This window comes from Typopeltis vanoorti, chromosome 14, assembly GCF_054136105.1.
Source record: "Typopeltis vanoorti isolate ZY-2024b chromosome 14, IOZ_Tvanoo_1.0, whole genome shotgun sequence".
NCBI classification, from domain to species: Eukaryota; Metazoa; Arthropoda; class Arachnida; order Uropygi; family Thelyphonidae; genus Typopeltis; species Typopeltis vanoorti.
In genome coordinates, this window is record NC_143562.1 from 97,161,338 (window position 1) to 97,174,944 (window position 13,607).

Genomic DNA, 13,607 nt, shown 5'->3' on the forward strand with positions numbered 1-13,607 from the left:
CACTGAGTAACTCAACAATATCTTTTGCAGCACTTACCATGTTAATGATAGTCCATTAACATCATCTTACCATAATGGCTGACAACTTCTCAGAAAACTCAGAAAATAAGATAATTGGAATAAGTGAAAGTTGTTTGCTGAGGAGGATGTAATGTCAGGGATAGAAATGGAATGATATATAATTTTTTGGAAGGATGGAAATGTGAAAAGAGGAGGGAGTGTGCTGTTAATGATTGCAGAGAAATTGTCTAATTTGGAAAATTTGGAAAATTTCCAAATTTTCCACAAAGTTTGGAAGTTGAAAATTTATGCACAGATTTTTAATCTGTATGATGTGAAGTTGAAATTAACAGGCTAGTATAGGGGTTCCCAACCTTTTTGTTTCCTAGAGCACATACTAAAATGCTGATAGGGCGATGGGCACCATCTATTTTTTTTCAAGGAAATTTTTTGAATTCTTTTGTTAAACGAATACATACAAAGTTTACATTATAATCAAATGTTTTATTACTTAAAACATTTGTTAATTAAATTTTTATATAATTAAAAGTTTACATTATATAAAAATTTAAATATATATATGTAAGTTAGTGTGATCTTTGGCATTGCATTTCATTGGTCAGTGCTTCATAATTAGGAGAATATGATGATATTCCAGTTCTTAAACTGGAATGAACAACTTCGAATGCGCATCTACTTTACATTGTATGTGTTTAATACTCGTCATATGTCATTAACGCATGCGTCATATAGCATGCCATGAATTGTTGTGTGATTATTTCAAACTATACGGCACACGGTTGAACAGCAGCGGGCACACACAAATTAGTCAACGGGTGCCATTGTGCCCGCAGGCACAGGGTTGGGAACCCCTGGGCTAGTATATCTGTTAGGAGCTGTTATAGACCAAGGAATGTAGTGTTGTCATTATATATGCAAATTTACTTATGTTGCACATTTCAAACGCACAAATCAATTACTCTAAATACAAACCTGGATTCTTGGCTCTATCTCCTTTTCAAGCATAAACACATTTATTTAATTTAAAGACTGCGCCAGTTTATGCCCTATAATAACAAATTATACTATTCAGGGAGATACTTCCAATAACCCAAAATATGTAACTATCTGTTAACTCCCTCAGTCAGTCATGGTCAAATATCTCACTTTAACTTTACCCTCCCACGACAAGCACGTATTTTTAGAGCAGTGAGTTGACACTCTTAATCAGGTAAGACTCAGTTTGGAAAAAGAATACACGTTTATTCTACAACCTCAATATACACTAAATAATTACATAAATTCACACTAATTAAGATTGCAATCATGTACAAATATTAAGTTAGGAAAGTTAGTTTCTTTCAGGGTTGTCCCAGACATACAAAATCTTATTTTTCTGGCAAACTGCCAATACTTAATTGTCATTTAACACATTTCACTCATAACAATTCCTATCTCTGCAACTTTATCAAACTCCTCTTAACAATCTCGATGTCAGGCTCAAACCTAATTGAACAATTACTTAAAATTCACCAGTTGATATTGTTCTGCTTTATCAAGTTTCTTGCATCTAAATTTCTTCACTCACTCACAGGCTTCCAAAACACAAATAATAAAATGTCTACATTACCTTCACATGATTTCTGAATGGGTCTGCTGGCTGATATTGTCGTGGAAGAACCTGAGTCTCAATTCTTTGTTTGGACAACGTGCGGTGTTATATATCTGCTAAGTAGCTCTCCTCGATATGCACAATGGCTACCTTCATTATCTGAGGACTACACGGGAACATGTAGTCTGCTGCCATGATGGTCATGGCAGCAGAATAACAGTTGTAAAGGATATATTGGAGTTACTGAATGAGCACTTTATCATCGTATATCATACTGGTGTAAATCAGTGCTTCCCAAACTGTGTGCCTTGGCCCCCTTGGGGGATGTTAGTTTTGTTGGGGGGGGCACGAAATAATGAAAACAAATATAAAATGTTTTAAGACTAGTAAGATAGATAATATCTATCTATCTATATAAAAATATAAGATAATGTGCCATGTCAAATGTATATGTAAGATGCTAAAAATGTAATATTTGGATTTGATTTTTTACAGTATTCACTATGTATGTTTTGTATTGAATATAAATATAATAAATATTATAATAACATATGTCTGTATTATTATTTTTTTTTTCGATGGGGGCCGTGAAATATTTTAATTTTTTCAAAGGGGCCTTTACATCCATAAGTTTGGGAAGCACTGGTGTAAATAATATGGTGCAATATATCTTTAATTTATAGTATTAGCAAGCAGAAAAACCTTCAACAACTATCTCTAATCCAGAGTATTTTAATAATAAGGTGTAACACCTTTTGGCTACTCATATATGAGTAGCCAAAAGCATTACTTCAACCTTAGTATCACCTCTAGTTCTGGCTCCCACTGATGAGACCTCGATAAAGGTCGAAACCAGCCTGGGTAGTGCCACTTCCCATATTGCATAGTATTATACTTGTCTGTTAGGATATGTGCTTTGCATTATGGTATACTAAGGCAGGTGATGTGAAGTCATTAGCTTCTATATTACCACCATCTACCGCCCACCACTATTATTTTCACAGACAATCACAAGCATCCATGCCCAAAACTTCAGGCGCAAACTTTGTTTGCTTACACTTGGATAATGATTAAACCAAGAATATAATTTCTTGATATCTTTAATTTATAGTATTACCAAGAGGAAAATCCTCCAACAAAGGTCCTCTGATACATGAATTTATGGTTGCATGAATAAAATAGGTCTCTTTCCTAGGATCCTGTAGACATGAGATTATGGACTTGGTCAACTGCACATGATTTACTGTATTATCAGTTTTATATCATTCTTATGTTTTTTTGTATTATCAGCTGCAGGTAAGTGTTTATGTGTATTGAGTGTTTTTGTAATCATTGGATACTATACACTTGTCAGGATTAAAAAAAAGGGATCTTCAGATTAATGATTTGTTTAAACACAGATATTATTATTATACAGGGTGATTCTAAATTATTGTTGTGGTTACCTTGACCTATAATTTTCAAACCAGAAACAATAAAATAAAACTGATTGCAGAATATTATTATTATTACGCGACACATCCAGTGAGTCCAAAGACTCACTGAGGGAGGGCACCTACTCTACAACTCTCTGTTTCCACTACTCAATCTGCCAACTACAATGAACTGCAACTACCATTATCATCTACACCAGCACCATCTACTGCCCACCACTATTATTTTCACAATCACAAACATCCATGCTCATAGCAGGATTTGAACCCGCAGCCTTATGGATGAAGAGTGGATATGCTTAACCACTCGGCCAACCAGGCTGGCAGATATTTTTAATATGAAAATCTCATCATCATCATCAAATTCCTGACATGTACCCTTAAGGAGTGTACAGGATATGATAGTACTACATGAAAAATTTACATCATTACTAACTTCCTATCTACAATTTTCCTCCAAATTAGTCTGTTACTTGTCAAGACTCCAACATTATCAGATCTTATATTTCTATCGTCTAAGGCACTTCGTACAGTATCAATACACCTATATCTTGGTCTTCTTCTGGTTGTTTTCCTGCCAACCTGGAAGAGAACACTTGTTTTGCTAATCTTTCCTCGCCCATTCTGTTTAAGTGACCATACCACCTGAGATTAGCTCTGCTAACGCATTCCTGGATGCTGACAATGTCAAGTTCTTTCCTAATATCCTTGTTTTTAATATGATATTGCCATTGATGCCATCTGTACACGCCTCTAATCTTTCTCAGGACTCTCATATCTGTGGTCTCTAGTCTTTGTTCAAGTGTTTTACTTTTGACCCAGCTCTCAGATCCATAAGTTAAAACTGGTTTGAACACTGTCTTGTATACAGCTAATTTAGCGTTCCGACTAATTTCTCTCTTATTCCATATGAATTTATTCAGTTGACTTCCTACCATACCAGCTTTGTTGATTCTGTTGTCTATTTCCATATTTAATTTACCATCTTCACTAAAAATCGTGCCTAATTAGGTGAAATGTTTTACTTGTTCCACAGGTTTCTCGTTCACAACACAGTTGACATTTTCAACAATTCTACCTATTTTCATTGTCTTTGTCTTTTTAATGCTGACCTTCATACCATATCTATTACAGCAGTTATTCAATTTAGTCAGGGAATCTTGCATACTTGTAGTAGATTTATTCAGAAGTATAACATTGTCCGCATAAAGCAAAGAGCTGACATTAACATCTCTAATTCTGATATCATGTTTAATACTACTTTCCTTCATAATGTGATCCATATAGATAATGAATAACAGAGGGGATACATCCTTGTCTCACACCAGATTTAACATTAAACCATCTTCCTGTACATCCTTCAATTCTAACTGCCGACTTACAACTCAAATACAGACTAAGTTATGCTTGATATAATGCCCCATCGACATCATATAACTGTAGCGTATTGAATAGCCTTCTCTCTCTTGGCACCTTGTCATATGCCTTTTCCAGATCGATAAAACTTAAATACAGATCTTTGTTATATTCCCATGCTTTCTTGACTATTTGTCGTAAAGTGAAGATCTGATCCTGACAGCCTCTATTTGGCCTGAATCCAGCTTGTTCTTCACCAAGTTTTTCTTCCACAATTCTTCTCAAGCGTTTCTGAAGTATACTTGCATAGATCTTGCAAGACACACTCAGTAGGGAAATACATCTGTAATTCTCACATTCAATTTTATTTCCCTTTTTATATATGGGCACTATTAGAGCTCTACTCCAATCACCGGGAATTCGCCCCTCTGTCCAGGCTTTCTGAACTATGCAATGCAGTGCAGCCACTGTAAGACTTTTATACCACCATACTTCAGCATTTCTGGTCGAATATCATCTACTCCTGCTGCCTTTCCACATTTCAAGCCTTTGATGGCTTTTTCTACTTCAAGTATGGATATGTATTCCTGACTGTATGCCTGTTGAGTGTTTTTTATCACTGTGCTATCACTGCTTGTTTCATTTAGCAATTTTTCGAAGTAATTACTCCATACTTCAAGGATATCTTTTTCTCCTGTTTTCATGTCACCTTTATCATCTCCAACTCCTTTTACAGCACTCTTTCCTCCATTTCTAAGCTTCTTCAACAACCTCCAGAATATCTTACCACCTTTTTGATATTTATTTTCTATGTTCTTGCCAAAGTCCTCCCATGACTTTTGTTTAGCTAGTTTTACACAGTGTTTCGCTTTCTTACATTTGTCTCTGTATTCTCTAAGAGCAAAAGCTGAGTTATTTGCCAGGAACTTTTGATATGATTTCTTCTTTTTCTTCACTGCCTCTTTAACTTCCTGTGTCCACCATGGAGTCCTGATTTTTCTATCCTTGCAGACAATCTCAACACATGCCTCTCTGGCTGAATCAATCAGGGTTTTCTTCAAGGCTTGCCACTGAATCTCCAAGGTTTGGTTCCTGTTCTCAAACTCTTTCATTTTTTCTTCAATAATCTTTGTGTATGTTAGTCTACAGTTCACATCTGAGAGCTGCTCAACTTTTATTTGCTTTAAAACTTTCTTACTGTTATTCTTTTTTATATGAAATATGAAATTCAATTTTATCCTGCTCAAGACTAAATAGTGATCGCTTCAAATTTCAAATCCTCTGTACATACTGGTGTCCTGCACCAGGGAGAAAACATCACTATCAACAATAACATAGTCAATGAGACTTTTCTTATTCCTTGCCTCTTCTCTTCATCTGAATTTGTGCACATTTTTATGTTGGAACATGGTGTTAGTAATAACCAGTCCATGTCCTAAGCAGAAATCCAACAGGTATTTGCCATTATTATTAGCTTTGCTATTTTCTACGAATTTTCCCAAAATATTTTTGTATGTCTGACAATCATTTCCTACTCTGCTATTCAGATCCCCAACAAGGACCAACTTTTCCTTTTTCATTGTGTCAGTTGCTTTTTCTAACGCATCAAAAAATTCCTCCACTTCTACCTTAGTAGAACCTTCTGTGGGACCATAGGCACAAATAATTCTCATTGCCCAGTTCCCCATTCTGATATTTGCCCACATCACTCTACTTGAGATTGCCTGCCATTCAAGAAGATTAACCTCGTGTTTAGTGTTGAATACTAGGGCTACTCCTTCTTTTCGTTGATTGTCATTTCCTGAATATAACATTTTGTATTTACTGCCCAGAAAGATCTCACCAGTTTTTGTCTTTTTTGTTTCAATCACCCCTATTATGTCGATCTGGTACTTATCTAATTCCTCAGCTAGCTCCATTTCTTTGCCATTCAGGCTTCTTATGTTGATAGTACCGATCTTTAACTCATGTGTTATTGAGTTGGGGGTGTGTTTTCAGATTTGTTCCAGTAGCTGACTTTTCGCTGTTCGCCCTAGTTCCCTGGCCAAAACAGCCGGCATGAAATTTTGTCATGTTGTACCATCATTTTTTATTTTGGTTTAACCAATAAGAATATAATTTGGTCGACTAAATCCTAATTTTCCAGACCATTCTTGTCTGTTCAGTATCCAGGTAGATACCCAACAGGGTGCACCACGAGAAGGTGAGGATTGGACATTAGGTCAGAAGCCCTGGTCGGTTCTCTGCATTCCTTTAAAGGCTATGTGGAGGTCTCCTCTGAGTTATACAGCTTTGACTCTTAAGCACCCAACATTTGAAAATCTTTAATATGAAAATTTAACCCAAAACGTTTTATTACCTATAGAATGAATACTGCAAAATGCTAAACAACTGCAACTTTCACGCCTTTTGTGGCACGTAAGATATCAAAGTGATAATCAATTTCCATCCAAGTGTTCTCCATTAATTGAGGTGTGACTGTTTCTCTCAAGTAACAATTCTGGTCTTCAGTTCATTGAGAGAGGTCACACTGGTCTGGTAAACAATGTCGTCCATGTATCCCCACAGGAAGAAATCAGGAGACATAATATCTGGTAAGTGCAGGGGGCCACGGAATTGATCCATCATGCCCAACTCAGCACCCAGAAAATGCAATGCAACAAAATGTTCTCAATGGTTATTCCAAAAAAGTAGTTGGAATGTGGATAATCAGCCACATTTTGGCTGATGATCTTCCAACCGGGGGTAACAGATACAACTGCAGCATGTCCAGATAGTTCACTGCTGTCACTATTTTTTCCACAAAGAAAAAGTGCTCAAAAACCTCTAAACATGACAAAGCACACCACACATTCACCTTTGGACTATCTCTTTTGAATGCTGTGAGGGTTTTCTGATCCTCATATTCTGCAGTTATGATGATTTAGTGATGAAGTAATGCAAAACGTTACTTCATCACTAAATATCCATCTCTGAAGGTAATTTTCATCAGCTTCAACTTTTGACAAAACATCTTGAGAAAATTGGAAAAAGTGGGGTTTATCATCTGGCTGTAAAACCTACACAATCTGCAGTTTGTAGGCTTGGAGTTGTAGGTGGTTAAGTACAAACAACCCTCCAAATAGTTTTGTAGTATACCTAACTGCAAAGAAGCTCCTCTATTCAATTTTTGTGGGCTTCGATAAAATGCTTCCTGGAGTCAATCAACATCTTCCTGCAAAGTGCTCAGTCTTCCCACCCCTTTTTGGTGCTGAACACCATCAGTCTCTTGAAATTGCTTTAACCAACATCAGATAGCATTATCTGAAAGTGGATGTTTACCATACTAAGTTCTGTAATGACATGCCTTGTGATAACGGGCTTTATTTCAAAAAACCAAAGTATGCACATTATTTTCTCTTTAACAGTTGCCATTTTGAAGTATGATGTCATATTATCTCCCAGACATCAATGCTGTGAATACAGCATTGCAAATAAAACTTTTTAAGTTACACTTTCATTTTCTGTAAGCAGTTTTATTTTGTTGTTTTCAATTTGAAAATTATAGGTCATGGAAACCCTCACAATAATTAGAATCACCCTGTGTTTTTTAAATATATATATTTTGATTTTTGTCACTAATTTATGATAATGTGGATGCTTATAAACAGTTTCTGTATTATGTGATGTAGTGGGATATTTATAATAATTGTGTATAGCCAGCATCATGGAAAGAGTTCTCTAAATATTAAATTCTTGATTTTTGTGATAACCATTTATGTTTATCAATAGAGGATGCCACATTCCTGTATAACTTTTCATATTTATAATAGTAGATTGATTTCTAGTATTCACGATTCAGAAAAAGTTTATAGTTACTATTTTCTATTTATAATGTGCATTTGATATTCCCTTTATTGTTTTAAATGATTAAGCCAGGTGTTATGGATATTAGAGTTATGGAAGCCAAACTACAAAGACATGAACTGCATAAGCAAAAATTCAGATTTAGAGTTATGAAATTGCAGATCTCTTTAGCATGAATTACACATACTGGCCACTGAATTAGAAACTTTTATTTATTTATTTATTTTATTTATTGGGAATTACAACACATGTGATTTGACATAGATTCCACAAGGTGTTGGATTGCTACTATGTCTACAACATACTAGGTGTTCACCAGAAAGTGAACACCTTGTATGTCATAGACATAGTACTTAACTGACTCAGATTTGAAATAAGAGGACTTTACTCCCAGATCTGTTTTTCTAAGATGTCCTATACTTTTTTCTAACATTTTTCTACTGTTCTTTTAACATGTTCTATACATTCTCAATGGAGTTCAGATACAAGCTTTGTGGTGGCCAGAGAAGATGGTGGAAGTCGGTGTCATGTTTGCTGAACCACTGTTGAACAATTCTTGTGTGATGGACAGTAGCGTTGTCCTCCATGAAAAAACCATCACCTGCTGGATAAAAAGTCCATATTGCAGGATGGACTTGATTGGCAACAATGTTCAGATATTCCTTGGAGGACACCTGACCTTCCAGCAATATCAGGGAACTGTTCTGTACCAACAGAACATGCTACACATCTGACACTACCTCCAGAATCTTGAGTTGTTTTTACAAGACAAGCCAGGTTCATTGCTTTATGGGGCTCCCACCAAACTCTCTGCCTACCATTGGTACAGAACAAGGTGTATTGTGACTCATTGAACCAGATGACGTTTTTCCAGTCTTCCAATGTCCTGACACCACTGTAGACAAATTTCTAGTTCTTTGCAGAAATCGGTGGTTTCCGTAAATGTGGCTGCCAATACCGATCCTCTTCAATTCCTTGCACATACTTCGTAGGGGTTGGGAATAGCCTTCATTAAATGCTTTGGTTAAAATCTGCATACAGGAAGTTCTGTTTGTCCATACAAGCTTTCTCAGATGATGCCGATCTTGTTCCTGACAGACTATCTTAGGACCACTTTTAGGAAAATGGGTTATTTTTATACTGATTACACACTTGGGATGTCTCACCTTTTGATAAAGCAGTCAGTCAACTCTGCTGTTTTCAAAATCATGGTTCCATACAGATGGGTATGTACAACATGCCCTTTATCAAACTCCGATCCTTAGTTTTTCTCATTATATTGTGATCAACACTAGTGACAATTACTGACCAGTATTCCTGAATAGTTGCCTAGAACATGTGACCAAGTATTTTGCATATACTGTATGTAAGTGATGTTTACATACATGTGCAAAAAGGTTTCTGATTTAGTGGCCTGTATGTATACTTGATACTTGCACCACTTAAAAAAGGCAAACTCAATCCAAGAGTTCACGTGATTGTCTTTTTATTGCATTTTATTAAGGATTTAATGATCCGATAGCTGTTTTGAACTGTTCGCCATCTAGACACTCAGAAAGTAGTTCATATTTGAAAAAAATTTATGTTTTTTGTAAAGTCAACTCTTGATCAGTATTTAGGATTAGAAGAACATTAATCAGCAGAGATCAGAGTGCAGTAGTTCAATTTTGTAAGACCCTAATCAGATTATATCTGAACTACTGGCCACAGATTTGTTTGCCTGCATTTTTGGGATGCAGAAAGTTTGGAGTGTATACAAAGATATACATAACAAAGTGATATCAGAACTCTGAAATGTTGGCTAAGAACAGATTTGGAATCCAGATATTTTATAGATGGACACTGGAGAAGGACAAGGAGAAGATGCCTGAAAGTTATATGAAAAGTGATCTTTTTTATCTTTTTTAATTTTTAATTGTTTTTATAGAGAGTGACACAAGTGTGATGCATTCATGCAAGAGAATCGTGAGAGTGCAGAAGGTATGGTATGTTAGCCTACATGCTACTTAGATCTCTTGTAATGCCTCATGACTTTGTTGTGATCCTGTAATAACAATATTAGTATTAAATAATGATATTGACAGATTTTCTCAGTAATAATAAGAACTTATATGTTTGGAAAGTTGACCTCATACATTTAAGAACCTGTTATATTGTGATTGAAGAAAAACATGCATTGGAAAAGTTAAAAAAAAAGCTGATAAAGAATAAGCATGTTAATTATGTCCAGAAACACATTTGGATGGGTGCCTTGTGTGTGCATGTATCCCTGTGGAAATGGCATGGCATACATTTTCTTCCACAGTGAACTGCATGAAGAAAGATCATTATAGGTTTAGTTCTAGTTGTCAACTAGAGGAATTTTTCTGGATCTTTCTTCTACCAGTTACCAAAGTAGTTGATCTTTGACAGCACAGACAAGAAAGGAAGCTCCTGAAAACTCTGGTTTTTAATGCCAGCTCAGAAATCATAGAACTCATGCTAATTTATATATAATATATACCTGTTAGGATTTGGGGGCATGAAATAGCAACACTTGTCTGATTTAATCTTTCCTCTGAATGTCTTGATTTTTGATAGCCTCAAAAGTTTAAGATCAATGATGGCTGAAGGGTGGAGACTAGCTGCCTGCCAATTTTCAAAAGCTTAGTTAGGACCAAAGGAGCTCTGTCTATTACTTTGGGAATGAAAGGCATGAAGAAGATTTATGTATTTGTTTCTTTTTTTTTTTTTTTTACTTTGATAAACTAGAACACTTTTTGAAAGCATTTATTTATTTTTAACTATTTCAAGATTTGTAAAAAATAAATTTTTTTCTTTCTTTCAAATCATTATAGGTTATTGTGAAGAAACCTGATGGTCTGCCAGCATCTGGACAAAATGTTCAAATATGCATGACAGTTAGAAAACAGAGGTGGAATACATTTCAGAAACTTACTGAAAACATTAAGACATGTAAAAATTTCACTTCTAACAAGAATGGCATAATTCAATTTACTGTTCCTCCACAAGATTGTGATACCTTAAAAGTGTATCTGAAGGTAAAAAAAAGTGTTGTTTTTTTTTCAGTTTTTTTTAAACATATAATCAATAAAAGATAATTTATTCTCTACTATTCTATTCTGCTTTTATCATCTTCCTTTATAATTTGGTTTTGATGACCTGTTATGACTAAGTAATTTAGTTAAACATAATTTATGTAATGATATGGTAATTAATTCCATTTCAGTAGACTTCTATATCTGTTTCTCTGGCAAGTTTGCCAGTATGACAGTTTATAAGCAGTAAACTGGAATTGGGCTTCAATGAAATACACAGTGCTTCATCTTAGTTACACATGACTTCTTCAGGTGTAGAAAAAGAAAACTTAGACCAATAAATAGTAAATGATTAGTAAGGTGACAACCATTATAGAGTTATGTAAGATTCTGATTATTTTAAATTGTCTATAGACATGCTTTGCATTCTCTATAGACATAATTTAAATACATGCATACAACTGTGTATGTTGTAAGGTTTCACACTCACATGTTTGTATCCCTCATATTCCAGGCAGATGGAATATGGGGACTTGGAATGCATTTGATAATAGAAGAACCCTATATGCAAGTGATGAATTGCATAATTTCAACAAGGAAAGACAAAGGAATTTTGAGAGGCTGTCATTTTCTGTGCAAGTGAGTGTGTGTTAGGACAGGGAAACTAGGATTCTCAGAGTAGAAGGTTGCAGGGATAGCTTAATGTGGATATGGTGGCTTGGAAGATGAGAGGGTGAATGGTATCGAGCTGCACTGAATCGCTGGAGAAATGATATGGGAATACTGTCTACATGCTGGCTTTTCTATATACAAATGTCAACAATATTAGGAGTAAAAGGAATGAGTTTGTGGCATTGATTGACCAAGTCTGTCTGAACATTATTGGTATTACAAAACCTGATTGACAGAGAAGGAGGATGTTCTGAAATGGACAGAAATTCAAGGATATAGCATGTATGGGCAAGATTGCAAGGATAAATAGAGTGGTGGAGCACTGCATATAGTAAGCGATGAGTTGTGCCCTCTCAAGGTAAAAAATCAGGACATTGGCAGTGAGGCTTTTAGAATGTATAGTGTGAGATAGAGGTAGGCAGGACACAATATTTAGTGGGATGTTGCTATAGGCTGGTGAATATAGAAGGTGTAAGAGGGGAAGGTGTTTAGGCAAATTAGACTGACTGTACAAGATGAATGATCATTATAGGGAATTTTTTTAGCAAGGGAAGTGAATTTCTGAAATTCTTGAGCGACAAATGTTGTAGCATGTAGATTCAACATCCAAGAGTTTTAGATTTTGGTCCTATATCTGAGAATCTGATTGTAGCTGAGGTATCATCCTTTTCCCTAGCTAGTCAGAGTGACTATTTACTTCTTCTGACTTGGAAAAATGAACAGGCATGCAAAAGTATCAAGGAGGAAGGAATGTATGTGGAATTAAGTGTGGTCTAATTAGGGTCTTATACAACGTAATGATAACTCTTTTATCTCTGCAGGTCAGCATCCTTCTCAGTATTGCAGCAATCCTCTGGGTTACCTTCACCACTTTTGCAATATGCTCCCTGAATTTCAGTTTTCTATCAATCATCACCCCCAGATCTCTTGTCTCCCCCTACTTCCTCCAATATAGCTCCTCCAATGGAATATGCACTCTCCCATTGATGGATCCCAAACTTCAAGACTTTACATTTTGTTGCATTAAACCGATACACCCATTCATTTGCCCATCTGTCTAATCTATTCAAATCCTCTTGCAGGGCTGCCACTTCTGCACTATTACTGATAACCCTTCCCAGCTTCATATCATCTGCAAACAACTGAATATCCCCTTGCAATCCTCTGAGAATGTCATTGATATAAAGGTTGAACAAATCAGGTCCCAGTACTGAGCCCTGTGGAACCCCACTTGTAACCTTCTGTTTTATTCATATTGTCCCACCATACACAACTCTCTGATATCTATCAGACAGCCAATCTCAAATCCATTTGATTAACCCGACATTTAAACCCATGTGCTGCAACTTAAATATCAGCTTATGATGTGGCACTCTGTCAAACACCTTTGCAAAATCCAAAAAAAATGGCAGTATACACCTTTCCCTCATCAACTGCTCTTGTCAATTTAAAATAAAAGGCAATCATATTACTAAAGCAAGAGTACCCCTTAACAAATCCATGTTGATTCTCACAGATAACATTACCCTCATTCTGTCCAATGCTGTATATAGTCCCTCATTAATTTCTCCAAGACCTTAACAACTACTGATGACACACAAACTTGCCTATAATTAGACATTTCCAGTCTGCTACCACCCTTGTGCAGCG

The 13,607-nt window shown here is 35.7% G+C and overlaps 1 protein-coding gene across 1 annotated transcript in view; it reads left to right on the plus strand.

Moving 5' to 3' along the window:
* Window positions 1–13,607, plus strand: part of LOC150099792 (alpha-2-macroglobulin-P-like) — a 524,250-nt gene that overhangs the window by 165,426 nt on the left and 345,217 nt on the right. Inside the window, exon 11 of the mRNA XM_090403491.1 lies at window positions 11,085–11,288. Coding sequence (XP_090259617.1) covers window positions 11,085–11,288 — 204 coding nt within the window. The remainder of the gene's footprint in view (window positions 1–11,084; window positions 11,289–13,607) is intronic.